The sequence below is a fragment of the Capricornis sumatraensis genome, chromosome 2 (assembly GCF_032405125.1).
Source record: "Capricornis sumatraensis isolate serow.1 chromosome 2, serow.2, whole genome shotgun sequence".
NCBI classification, from domain to species: Eukaryota; Metazoa; Chordata; class Mammalia; order Artiodactyla; family Bovidae; genus Capricornis; species Capricornis sumatraensis.
Genome location: NC_091070.1, coordinates 208785148 through 208798633, shown reverse-complemented (window position 1 = coordinate 208798633; position 13486 = coordinate 208785148). Strand labels below are relative to the sequence as shown.

The 13486-nt window shown below is 52.6% G+C and overlaps 1 protein-coding gene across 1 annotated transcript in view; it reads right to left on the bottom strand.

Moving 5' to 3' along the window:
- EPHA10 (EPH receptor A10) overlaps positions 1-12730 on the bottom strand; it is a 40805-nt gene extending 28075 nt beyond the window's left edge. Inside the window, exons 1-5 of the mRNA XM_068965818.1 lie at positions 12625-12730; positions 10489-10553; positions 9112-9790; positions 2681-2836; positions 1722-2072 (exon numbers count right to left, since the gene is read on the bottom strand). Of these exons, the coding sequence (XP_068821919.1) occupies positions 1722-2072; positions 2681-2836; positions 9112-9790; positions 10489-10553; positions 12625-12730 (1357 nt within the window). The remainder of the gene's footprint in view (positions 1-1721; positions 2073-2680; positions 2837-9111; positions 9791-10488; positions 10554-12624) is intronic.
- Positions 12731-13486: the final 756 nt, after the last annotated feature.

The window sequence follows — 13486 nt, the reverse complement described above, 5'->3', positions numbered from 1 at the left end:
TTATTAATAAAATGGAGGCAGAAGATTATTTCCTTAACATGATTTTTAAATCCCTGTATATCAAAATATGACATAAAAATTTGTGTTGCATATATTATGCAAAAGGGAATTTATAGTAGATAATTCTAGGTATGGATATAAATATGGAAAAAAATGTGGAAGGAAATACTCCAAGATATTACTAGTTGTGTTAATCTCTGGATAACAGGATTCTGGGCGCTTTCTTTCATTTTCTATACTGAATTTTTTAAATGTAAATGCAGGACTTTCCTGATGGCCCAGTGCCAATACAGGGGACACAGGTATGATTCCTGGTCTGGGAAGATCTCACTTACCATGGGCAACTAAGCTCTTGCGCCACAGCTACTGAAGCTCGAGGGCCCTAAAGCCCTGCGTGCCCCAGCAAGAGAAGCCACCACAGGGGAGAGTAGCCCCTGTGCTCCACAACTAGAGAAAGCCCACACACAGCGATGAAGACACAGGGCAGCCAAAAAAAAGAAGACAGAAAAAAACTGTTAAATGTAAATGCAACAGCAAATGTTAGATAGGGATAATTTAAAAACAAAACAAAACAACTGTTCCTCCAGAAAACCAGACAAGTTGGGAACCCTCTCCCAAAAGGCAGAGGAAATGGACTGAGAGCTGAAAATGACAAAGGAAGTGACAAGATTTCAGAATCAGAAAAATGGATGTACAACTCAAGGTTTAGAAAGATTCTTAAGAGAGAGACTGGAGTTATCAGAGGTTCTAGTCAAAGCAATAACTGAAAAAAACTTTCAGAAATAAAAAGAGGTACGCAGACTGAAAGTTTTACAATGGTATAGCCAAACTCAATGAAAAGAGGTCAATATTTGTCAGATTTCATTTTCACCAGTAGGCTAAAGAATTATACAAACATCCATGTGTGTACACCTTTGTACCCAAGTTACCTACAAAACAACGAAAATTACTCTGGCCTCAGACTTCTCTGCAACACAACTGCCATTAGACAAAGAGGCAGAGTCACAAAAGGATCCTATCTTCTCAGACATGAAAAGACTCAGAAATCATAGACTCATTTCTTGCAAAGGATACTTGAATGATTACTTGAAGCTGTACCCCAACTGAGTGAGACAAATCAAAAGTATTAATAAAAGTCAAGAATGAGGAAGGTGTGATATTTAAAGGAGTGCAGGTCTTCACTTATTCATCTAAATTCCAGACTCCCAAAAGGGACTGTTATGTGTTGGCCAGTGAATTCTATTGCCCCTACCCTCCGACCCTCCGTGCTTCCTTGCTCTTTTCCAGGACCAGGAAAGAGGGTCAGGCAGCAGAATCCTTGTAGAGGCCAAGGGACACACACAGGGTCCCTCTTTCTGAGACAGGAAATAAGGAGGTATGACTCGGCTTCCCACTGAAATTTTTGGACAGAGGGGGCAAAAGACTGCAGAATCTTCCACCTCTTTTTCCCGGGAACTGCAGAGTTGGGTGTGGGAGGAGCGCGCACTGGCTCCCGCAGACTCGCTGAACATTCATAACCTCTGTGGCCCGCAGGCACAGTCTTCAGCATCTTCAGCCCTCCTGCCTGGCCTTCGGGAGGGGGGCTGACCTCGGTGGGGGTCGCCGGGGTCGGGGATTTTTGTGTAAGACCAGCGATCGCAGTTTATATGTGGTGGTTGCAGGCTGTGGGGATGCTCGCGGTGGGCTGGACAGGGGAGCGCGCCGGGTGCGGAAGACCTTACCCCCCGGTCCGGTGGAGACCGTGACCTGTGCGTAGGTGGCTCCCGCGGCGGCCGCCGGGCCAGACACTCCGTTGAGCGCGGCCACGCGAACGGTGTAGCGCGCGCCGGGCCGCAGGTGCATCAGCGTAGCGGCGCGCTCCCGCAGCCCCACCTGGCGGGGCACGAAGGCCACGCGCGGCCCGCATGGCTCGCACGCGCCCGCCGGGCCCTCGCGGCCGCAGCGCAGGCACAGCAGCGAGTAAGTGACGTCCGAGCGGCCGCCCGAGTCGGCCGGCGGCAGCCAGCGCAGCCGCAGCGCCAGCGGCGAGCGGCTCAGGCTGTACTGAAGGTCCCGCGGCGCTGACGGCGGCCCTGGGGGAGACCGGTGGGCGCAGTCAGGGATTGGGGTGGGCGGCCCAGGAGTAGAGGAGGGCGGGGGCGGGGCGGGGCGTGGGCCAGTGAAGGGCGGGGCCGGGCGGGAATGGGAGGGGCGTGGGCCAGTGAGGGCGGGGCCAGTAAGTGCTGGGGCGGGATGGGGAGGGGAGGGGCGTGGGCCGGGGACGGGCGGGATGTGGGAGTGGGGCGCGGTCAGTGATGGGGTGGGTGGACGTTAGTGAGGGGATGAGGGTACGGATCTGGGGACCCAAGGGTGTAAGGGGCGGGAGTCCCCCTGCTGACTGGAGAGTTAAGACAGGTGAGGGCGGGAGCGGTGGGCGGCGGGCCACAGGGTGATCCCCCAACAAGCCTAACCTCATCCCTTCGTCTAGACTCTCTCTGTTGCCCTGGGTCTTCCATCCCCAGGCCCCAGACTGTGGTCACCACCCCTCCCTCAACTCTGCTGTCTGGGGGGCAGGCCCCCCACGTGGAGCCCCCTGGCGCTCCCCAGCGTGGAGCCCCTGCCCTCACCACGCCTCGATTCCGCCTTTGCAGACCGCCCCCCACCCTCTGCCCGTGGTAAGGCATTCAGGAGCTGGACTTACGGGTGCAGGACGCTGAAGGCGGGTCGGTGGGCGAGCGTGCATAGCTGTCCTGGCATACGCAGAACGTGGACGCGTTTTCCAGGGCCCGGCTGTGCTCTGGGCACGGTGAGCAGAGGGGCCGCCTCGGGGACACCTTGTAAAACCCTGGGGGACAGGCTGCGGGGAGGAACTACATGAGGAAGGGGCTACACCACAGCCTCTCCTCCACTTTCCTGATTGGGGTGGGGCTGCGTTGCTGCTTTTAGTAATTCACTGAATGCTCATAACAACCTGTGAGATTTGCACTTTATCCTCATTTTAGAAATGAGGGAACTAAGGCTCAGAGAGGTTAAGTAACTTGCCAGATGTCCCACAGCTAGTAAATGGAGGGATTCCAACCGCAGCCGACTGGTTCAGAGCCCACACCACACTGCCCTAATGCCCACTAGAAGAAAAGGAGCCAGGCTTTCCAGTTTTGATGTGAGGACAGAAGGGAGAGGCCTCTGAGGGTTGTTTCCCAGTTACTAAAGGACAGACACCCACACACTCCCTGTTAGAAACACTGTCACACACAAACACATACACACTTGTCAGAGCTCATCCTCCCACCTCCACTGTTTGAGGGTGAATGCATCATAAATCCTCTACTGACGCACTTGGCCCCCATTTAGGAGTGGAGCCTGCCACTCAAGTGGAGGGAGAAGAGGGACCATGAAAGTTCCTTGGTTCTGACACCTCCTCAGTTACTTTGCTTCTCTCACTTCCCTCACCTCCCCTAGAAGTCAGTGGTTAGAAGCACAGGCTTTTATATCTAAACTACCTGGGTTTGCAGCTGAGTTACACGTCTTATTTGCTGTGTGGCCTTGGGCACATTGGTCCACTTCTCTGACCCTTGCATAGAATACCTACCTCAAAAAGGTGGTTAGAGAATTGAGATAAAAGATGCAAACTGCTGAGCCCATGTTTGCACACACTAATGATAGTAATTACTCTTCCTCCAGCACAGGCCTAAAGTGGAAAATGCTAAACACCCACTTTAAAAAGTTTCTCACCAGCTGGGCCAGGAGGGAGGAGGCAATGGCTGCTGGCCCTCCTCTCAGAGCTTGGGTGGTCCTCACCTGGTTCCCTGTCCCTGCCAGGATTTCTTTATCCCTCTCCTCTGGCTTAGCTTTTTGTGCAAGACTGGTGGCTCTCGAACCCCAAAAAGACATAGTACGACAGAAATGATTCAGACTAGCCCTTGGGAAGAACTTCCAGCTCTCTGGGAGAAGAGGGTAAAGGCTGAGGGTTCTCATCTGGAGGCTTAGGTTTGGCGATGGGTCCCTCTTGCCTAGAGCCCTGGGCTTTGGGCAGCTTTGGGCAGGGCCTCCAAAGCTCAGGAGCCTTTGGAAGTCCCTGCCTTCGGAACAAAGCACGGGGCTCGCTAACATCTGGTCTGGGCAACAGCAGTCAGGCTCGGACTCCGGAGGCCTGGGTTCCAGTGTTAGCCTTGCTACTTCCTATGCCTCTCTGGCCTCAAGAAACCAGACAAATGCAAACGCTAAGCATGGCCTGCCCCCCTCCATTGGGAAGTAAGAGAGGGACGTGTTTGCAGGATCACACAGCAGGAGGGAAAGAACGTGGGAGGCTCCTTTCACCGTGTGTATGTGTGTCTGGGGTCCCAGAGGTGGGTGGTCCAATCAGAGACAGCATTGCTTATATCTACTTTGAGAGGCTCTGTTTAGAAGAGGTTGTATGGAGGGGCAGACTCAGGAAGGGATTCCTGAGTACCGGACCCCTCCCTCTCTTCCTCACGGTCCGAGTCAGAATTTCAGGGGTCCTCTAGTCGAACGCCCTCTGGCCCATCTTCCAGCAGCTTTCCCAGCAGGAACCACAGTCTCTGCTCAGATACTTGGTAATGGGACCCCATCTCCTTCTGAGGCGGCCTCTGTTGAACAATGCTGGCAGTTTGAAAGTGCTTCCATTTAAATTTCACAGCAGCCCCCTAGGGTACTTTCCCCCAGCTCTAAGAAGAAAGGGGGAGTCCAGAGAGATTGAAGAACTTCTCACAGCCTCTCAGTACCAGGCAGAGCTGGGATCTGAGTGCAGTCCTCTGCGCCCTGTAGGGGGGCTCTTTAGGGGAGTGGGAATAGCAAGTCACAGCTGTTAAATTGCCACCTGGCTCACATTAGCATTCAGTAAGCAGGTGGTGGGGCTTCCCAGGTGGTTCAGTAGTAAAGAATCCACCTGTAATGCAGAAGACACAGGTTCTATCCCTGGGTCAGGAAGATCCCCTGGAGAAGGAAATGGCATCCTGCTCCAGTATTCTTGCCTAGAAAATTCTACGGACAGAGAAGCTTGGCGGGCTACAGTCCTTGGCGTCGCAAAGAATTGGACATAACTTGGCAACTTGGCAACTGAGCACGCATGCCTTCATGCTGAACCCAAATCAGCCTCCCTGCATGTAACCCGCCTCATGCCTCTCCATCGCGGGGACTTGACGTACCCTGTGGAGCCTCAGCATGTCTGCTTGGGTCGCTCTGCTCCAGGGCAGTCCTACAGAGGTTTGAAGACACGAGTCATACACTCTGACTTTTTCCACCAAGGGAACCCCACGTCTTTCAATAATTCCTCTGGTGGCTGGGAGAGGAGCAGGAAGAGTCATGGTCGTTAAAGAGAGATGCCTCTGTGTCTGCTTGTCTTCAGAGAGGGCTCTGTAATAGCCACACAAAACACTTGCAAGGCCTTCCCTTCTTAAATACAAACCTGACGAACATTTTCCTTTCTGAAACCCTCCAACAGCTCCCAAGTGCCGACCCCACCCATGCCACACCGAACTTTTCCTTTTCCACCTCTGCGTCTTGTCCCATGGTGTCTTATGCAACTTCTCTCCTGGCAAATGCCTATGTTTCTCCAAGTCCTAGCTCAAAATAATATCTCCCTTGTGAAGCTTTACCTGGCACCCTCGCCATGTCCTTACTCCCCAGGGCAGAGCTGATGCTATTACAAATGGCCTTTGTACTCAAAGTCAGAAGTGGGATTGGGTTCCTGAGTCTGTGTGTGTGTGTGTGATTGCCTAAAATGTATATCTAAATCCCCTCCTCCAGTCCTTGATCCATTCATTCAACAATTTTTCAGCATTGGCTATAAGCCAGGTGCTATTCTAGGCTCTGGAGCTGCAGTAAAGCAGAGTGAGTAAAGCAGAGCAAGATTCCTCTGTCCACTGGTACAGGTGCCCCCTCCTAACCCACAGAGAGAAGAGAGGCCATCGGTTGGTAATTCTCTTCTCTATCAGCCATTTCTGGTAACAGTACAGAGAGTAGTGCCGTAAAAGCAGTCCATTTAAGGTATGGGCAGCAGGGCACTGTATTTAAAACCAATAAAACTGACTCAAACGCGGCCTGCTTTTTGTTAGCAGTGTGCATCAGCAATTCTGATCCACATCAGTAATAAAATACTTCTTCCCTGGAGGCTGACTGCCTCCCCCAACTTGGTACCCCTTTGGCTCCCCACCTCCTGTGTAAACAAGGCTCCCTCTCATTTACAGTAAAAAAAATCCTCTCTCCACCCAATGTCCTCCTTAAGACATCATGCCCTCTTCTCCCCTTTCAGACCCAGCCTCCAAAGAGTGTTTACATTCCCTGCCTTTAGCTCTTCAATTTCCTTCATCCTCTTACCTGCTGCAGCTGGTAAGACCTCCATTACTCAGCTGAAACTGCTCTAACCAGGGCCACTAAGCAGACATCGACTGACCCTTGCATTACCTCATGGCTCACCAACACTGCAGGCCATCTCCTCCTGGAACCTCCATCACTCTTGTTGCTGTTTAGCTGCTAAGTCATGTCCGACTCTTTTTTGACCCCATGGACTGTAGCCTGCCAGGCTCCTCTATCCATGGGATTTTCCAGACAAGAATACTGGAGTGGATTGCTATTTCCTTCTCCAGGGGGTCAGCCTGACCGAGGGAACAAACGCAGGTTTCCTGCTTGCCAGGCAGATTTTTTACCACTGAGCCACCCAGGAGGCCCTCCATCATCCTTGGCTGCCATGAAATCACACTCTCCTCCAGCCTCTGATCACTGCCTCACAGTCTTCCTTGTAGCTCCCCTTTGTATATTGCTGTTCCCATACATTCTCCTGGGTCTATCTCAACCAAACCTATAGCTTCAGGTAGCATCTGTCTCTCTGTTGCTGAGCTCCAGACCCACTTTCTAGCTACCTCTGTTTGAGTGCACCATCAGTTCAGTTCAGTTCAGTCACTCAGTCGTGTCCAACGCTTTGTGACCCCATGAACTGCAGCACGCCAGGCCTCCCTGTCCATCACCAACCCCCAGAGTTCACTCAAACTCACATCCATCGAGTCGGTGGTGTCATCCAGCCATCTCATCCTCTGTCGTCCCCTTTTCCTCCTGGCCCCAATCCCTCCCAGCATGGACACCATCAATTCTTTATGTGCATTCATGCCCTGTGTTCTCAACTCCAGTGAATTACCATCTGTCCATTCCATCCTCTGGATGCAGATCAGTCAAAAAGGACTCCTTCCTCCTTTGAAATGAATGGTCACCAAGTGCTGTGGAGGTTCTGGTTATCACATCCATCCTGTCACTCAGTGAGCTCTGCTACTGCCTTGGTCAGAACCCGTGCTCCTTCTCCTGGACCCTTACATCATCTTCTTCCTCAACTTCTGGCCTCTAATCCTTCCTTCTCCAGCTTTTTCTTTGTAATTGCAGCTCGAGGGATATTTTGAAAATACAAATCTGAATTTGTCAAATCTCTGCTTCTAACTCTCCCTAGTGGTCTAAAGCATAAAGTCTAAGCTCTTTATCCCTTCTTTATCCCCACTCAAGCCCTTCATGAATTGCTGCTCCTCTTCTCCAGCCCCTTCACCCACGCATCCCCAAATGCCCTCTTCTGTATCCATGCTGACTTGCTGAGCCCCAAGCATGCCATGTTCTCGCCTGCCTCCACCCTTCTACATACACAGTCTCTTGCCTCAGAATTCTCTTGGCTACCTGGAAGAAAGGCCTTATCGACTCTGCACTTAGAATTGGGTTCTCCTGTCTCCAGGCTTCCTCAGATTTCTATTGATATATATCACTCTTTATGCTAACTGCTCACTCACCCAGCACATTTCCATTGAGCACCTACCATATGTCCCATTATGGGCACTGGAGCTGCTAAGATAATACAACCCATTGTCTGAGCTCAAGAAGTTCCTAATCGAGTGATAGAAACACTAGAGGTCACTGCAGACCATGGGGTAAGTAGACCATGTAGAAATACAGGTTTGGAGAGCCCAGGAGTGGATCCCAACCTTTCCTGAAGAGCCCAGAAAAGTTTTATCTCCAAGTCTGTTACTGAACCACAAGAGCCCCAGGGAAAAGATGGTGACATTCATTTATAAACATATCACACACCCTCAATAAATGCAGGTGAGGTGTTCTCAACTCATGGTGAATGGATGACTGAACAAAGGAATGAGAGCAAGTTTAGTCACTTCTCCCACTGTCTTCCCACCACTGTATCAATCTCTCTATTAGTTCATACATCATCCTGTTGTGACTTTTAAATGTTTACATCTTTCCACCTAGACTATGAATTTCTCAAGAGTTGAGATTATGCCTGATTCATTTTTGCTGCCCTGGCACCAAGAGAAGGACCTGGCTTAGAAAAAGCATCACTTGGCCTTTCTTCATTAAGTGCACATGGTCCACACCCCATTCTTACCCTCAGTCCTCAGAGCTACAGATAGAGAAGGTGAGACCTATTCCTGGGGCCCCCACAGACCAGTGAGTCTAAAAGAACCCCTAACATGAAGGATCTCCCCCGGGGGCACAGTGACTCTAGTTCAGAGCGTTGGGTGGGATCTTAGTAGTGACCTAGTGCAACTTCCCAATCTCTCTCTCCAGCTCAAGAATCCTCCTGCTAGCCTCGGACTTGTATATTGTTGGTGACAGGGAGCTCACTCCCTCTAATGTAACCAATCCCAGCAGCCTCTAGCTAACAGAGTTGGGCTATTGTAGAGTTCTTTCCTGTGCACAGGGGAGGCAGCATGGTGTAGTAGAAAGAACCTGAGAGTTGGGCAAATCTGGATTTAAAACTCAGTTCCCTGTTTCTTAATTGCCAAGTGAGGTGTTAATCTCTCTGAGCCTCTGTTTCCTTATCTGCAAAACAGGGATAAAGATGCTTTTATTGCTGTGAATAAATAAGAAGGTCTATGTGAGGTGTTTATCATGGTGCCTGAAATACAGGTTCCTGACGCCTGCTTGTATGGAGTCAAATCCATCTCTCATTAACTTCACTCACTGGTCCGGCTGCACCCACTGGAAGCCCCACAGAAAGGCAGGACTCCCAGCTCCATACCCCATGACTTCCTCACTCCCCCTCCTGCCTCTTTCATCTAGGACACACTCTCTCCCAACTGCCACCTGCGGGCTACACTCCCACACCACACCCCCCAGGGCGCTGGATACCTTCACAGACGTCACCGCGTTCTTGGAATCCCGCACTGCAGCTGCACCGGCCCACGGGCACCAGCCACTCGCCATCGGCGCCGCAGTGCATGCGCGGGGGGCTGCCGGGCTCCCCTTCTGAGTGTGCCACGCACGTTCCGGTCACCTCCACCAGCGTGGAGAAGGCGCTCTCGGCTGCGGTGGCTGGGAACGCCGCCAGGCCCCGCACCGTGGCGCGACACTGCTTGTAGTAGACTCGCACAGAGACTAGAGCCACGCATGCGCCCACGTCCTGGAAGGCGAGGTGGAAACCCCGCCGGCTGAGCGGGCCGATCTCGCGCACCTCTGTGTTCAGCTTCATCTTGCGCTCACCCAGGTCGCCCTGAGTGAAGCTCTCGTCTGCCGCGATTGTGTCGATCTTGCGGGGCCGGCTGCCACCTGGGCGGGTACGCCCGCGGCCCAAATCGGCCTCGGTTTCCAGGTAGTAGACATTGAAAGTCTCCTTGCAGGTGCCCGCGGCTCCAGGGATGCTGCTGCAGTCACGCAGTGTGAACTGCAGCTCCACGAAGATGCGCTGCCCGCGGCCGCGGCTGATCCAGCCAGTCTGCAGCCAGTTGTCCTGGTTGGGCTCTAGCACGTTGCACACCTGGTATGTGCGGATGGGACGGTCGTGCTCATCCACGCCGCTGATCTCCTCCCACTGGGGAAGCGAACAAACATGTGGGCAGCTCAGAGACAAGGCGCCCCCAAGAGGTCGAGCCCTGGAGTTGACTGGGGCTGAAGTCCCCCTTCCCCATCATTTTGCATTCCCTTCTCCCCTCCTTCCCCATACACACCCCTGAAATTATAAGACGCAGAGCTGGGAGAAACCTTGCAGACAACTGAGGTCCAGTTGACAGGGAAACAGGCTCCAGAGAGGGATGACTTGAGTGGATAGACACGTCCTCTTATAGCAGAAGTAGAGAGTCTCCTTGCTCTCCACCCTGTGCTCTTTCCACAACACCAAGCTGCTGCTGTCACACCATCACATCTCCCCCCATTACCCCAAGTTTCCAAGCCTCTTTTAGGATTCCAAGTCTTGCTTATCCTGTCAATTTATCAATCAACAGCATTGCTTAGTGGAACTACTGGGTGCAAGGCACCATCCAGCATTGGCTCCATCCAGATGCTGTCTGTTCCTAGACACACCCAGTTCTCTTATCACTTTTTTTTTTTTTTTTGCGGTCTGACTGAAGAGTCAACATTTTCTAATAGGCCACTCTGGCTTGAAGCCAGGGCTGCTGGAGACTACATGCTCTCAGGAGCATTTTGATCTGATGTAGCCACGGGGAGATAAAGGGGCTGAGTCCTGGACTACCAGGAGCTCCTTGGGACAGAGAGGGAAAGGTTTACACTTACCCCATTACTTGGCAGTGCAGTCCAGCCCAGCTCAGCTTGGGAAGCTTTGGAATCCAAAAGGATGACTAGAGAGAGGGAAGAACAGAAATATCAGAAAGTTCGGGGTGGGAGGGGTAAGAACCTTTGGTGAGTTCACTTGAAATTTGCTGACTGAGAAAACAGAGAATGTGGTGCAGGATACAGACAAGTTTTTCTCACTTCATATAGCCCCATGAGAAGGCATGAGTAGGTCTAGTCTAAAGAAAGGTAGCCACAATGATTAGGAAGGGAGCCTGTATTAGTTTTCTGTGACTGCTGTAACAAATTACCACAAATTTGGTGGCTTAAAACAACAAAACTTTATTATATTACAGTTCTGGAGGTCAGAGGTTGAAAATCGGTTTCACTGGTCTAAAGTCAGGGTGTTGGAAAGACTGGTCCCTTCTGGAGGCTCAAAGGGGAGAATCCATTTCCTTGCCTCCTTTAGCTTCTTGTGGCCACCTGGATTCCTTGGCTTGTGGCCCCGTCCTCCATCTTCAAAACACGTCATTCCAGCCTCTGTTTCCTTCTCTAACTCTGACTTCTGTGGCTCTCTTATAAGGACCATTGTGATTGTAATCAGATCATCTCAAGATCCTTAGCCACACCTGCAAAGTCTATTGCCATTTATGATAATATTCACAGGTTCTGGGGATTCGGGTATGGAAATATTTGGAGAGTCATTATTCAGCCTGGCATGGAATCCATGACATGTGCTCTAAGATTGGCTCTAAAATGGGGGGATCAGTGACCCCCCACCTTCCCAGATCTCTCAAATTATAACAGTGTCAAGAAGAGGGAGAAAGTGATCATATCTGAGAATTCTTGTACACATTCCTGAATTCACTCATACTCATGGGTTCTTTTGAGGTCTGGGGTCACCAGGGATCGGGGAGACTTGAACTTTTTAGTTTGGCTCCCAGGGCCTCTGGGGAAAACGTAGAGAGACCCTGCCAGCAGCGAAAGAAGTAGAAGTCTTTACCTCCTTAGCCAGCCCCTTTCCCAGAGGCTGTCATCTCCCCTGCTTTTGAAAGATTATCAGGATTCCTTTAATATATAAAGCCATGACCCCTTCTAAACCAGAGATGCATGTGGTCACTTTCGTCCCCCATGAGGCGTCTGACCTGCAGTCTGAATTCTGCTGTCAGTGTGGGTCCCAGAGAAACACTGGTTAGAACAGCACAGCAGCAGCTCAGAGCCATCCCCAAATCTTTGAAGATTACTCATCTGGAGCTTAAGCAAGGGGGTGTGGCTCCAAGGTGAGCCCTTTAAGGGGGTTGGCCCCAGAGGTGTCAGCGACAACGGACAGGACCACTGACAGCTTCCCGATTTCGGTGTAACCGACAGCACATCGGAATTGCATATTGGAAAGCATCAGAGATCTAGCGCCCAGAAAAACCCCGAGGCCAACGCCTCAGATTCCAGCTCCTCCAGCTCCTGCACCTGGATATTACGCCTCTGGATTTAACTGAGTGTACAGCCCCCTCAAATTCAGGGTCAGAAGCAAGACGCGGTCTCTGGTACAGCGAGCACCCCCGAACCCGGCAACGCAGATTGCGCTGGTTAGTCTACACTCGAAATTCAGCACTGCGGACAGCTCCCGGGTCAGCACGTCGGACAGCTCCCAGACTCTTTCCCCCAATCCCCCACCCCACGCCCTCTCAGCCACACTCGCCACCAGACCGCCCGCCCTCGTCGCCCCACCAGCGCTCGCCACTCAGAGATCCCCTAGACTCCCCACTGTTTCGGCTCCATCCCGTCTCCTCCGGGGAGATTTCACCTCCGCATCTCCCTGCCCCCACACCTTCCACCTCCAATTGCTCAGCCTGTCCGTCTCACCGGCCCCTGAACCGTCGCCTCTGGCTCCCACGGTTCCTGGTCTCTTTCTTCCCCAGCCTCCCAGGTCTCCAGCCCCCGAGTTCCTCAGTGCTCCTCTCTTCTTCGTTGCTTAGCCACCTTTTTCCTCTCTCTCCAGTTCTTTGCTTCTCTCTGTCCGCTTGCTTCAGACCCCAATACAGACTCCAGTCTCTTCGTACGACTCCTTCCCCAAGCACCCCGGTTCTTCAGCTTCCTATCTTTTGGCATCTAAGCCTCCAAAACAGCCAGCAGTCTCCTCACCTTCCTCGGCGGTCCCTGGCCTCCCCGGCCCCAAAAGCAAGGCGAGACCCAGCGGCATCAGGCAGATGAACAGGCGCAGCGGATGTGGGCCGGCGCCAGTCTCCATGGTCCGCACACCGAGCTGTCAGTGCGGCGGCGGCTCAAGCCGCGCCAGCCCCAGCACCGCTGAGCAGTGCCCCCAGACCCTAGCGCTGGCTGGGGGGCGGGATCTCGCCGGTGACCATCATCCATGGGCACCAATCCCTATGTACCACCTCGGGAAGCCCACCAATCCCCGCCAGGAGAAGGTGGAGAGGTGGAGTTTCATAGGCCAGGGGCGGAACAGCAAATTGGAGGGGGAGAAGGAAGGGGTCCCGCCAGTCTCCAAACCATGGCGGGTGGGGCAGCGCTGAGACCCGGTTCGGTTCATGGGGAGAGGGATGACCTGCCGTAGGTGGCCCAGAGCGCTGAACCTTAGCCTCTCATTCCTGAGAAACAGGCAATGTGGGCGTGGCTTAAGGAGGAGCAAACCGCGGCGAGGCAGCGACACTTACAGCCTCTGAGCTAACCTGCAAGACCCCTAGTACCCAGGACTTGCAGGAGGTTTTGAAGACTGGTGTCCCGACCCGAAGCTCTGGGAAGCTCCTCTATCTTCTAGCCCTTGTCTTCCTGTATCTGCAGCTTTCGGCATCTCGTGGCTCCACCCCGCCCCCTTTCTCTCCGCCTTCATCTCTCTCTCTCTCTCTCTCTCTCTCACACACACACACACACACACACACACACACACACACTGGGGAGGAAGAGGCCAAGCACGACCCCGAGAGCTACACGAGAAAGGAGAGTAAAGTGGAAGACACAGTGCCACCCTACCAGCAGCTCTTCT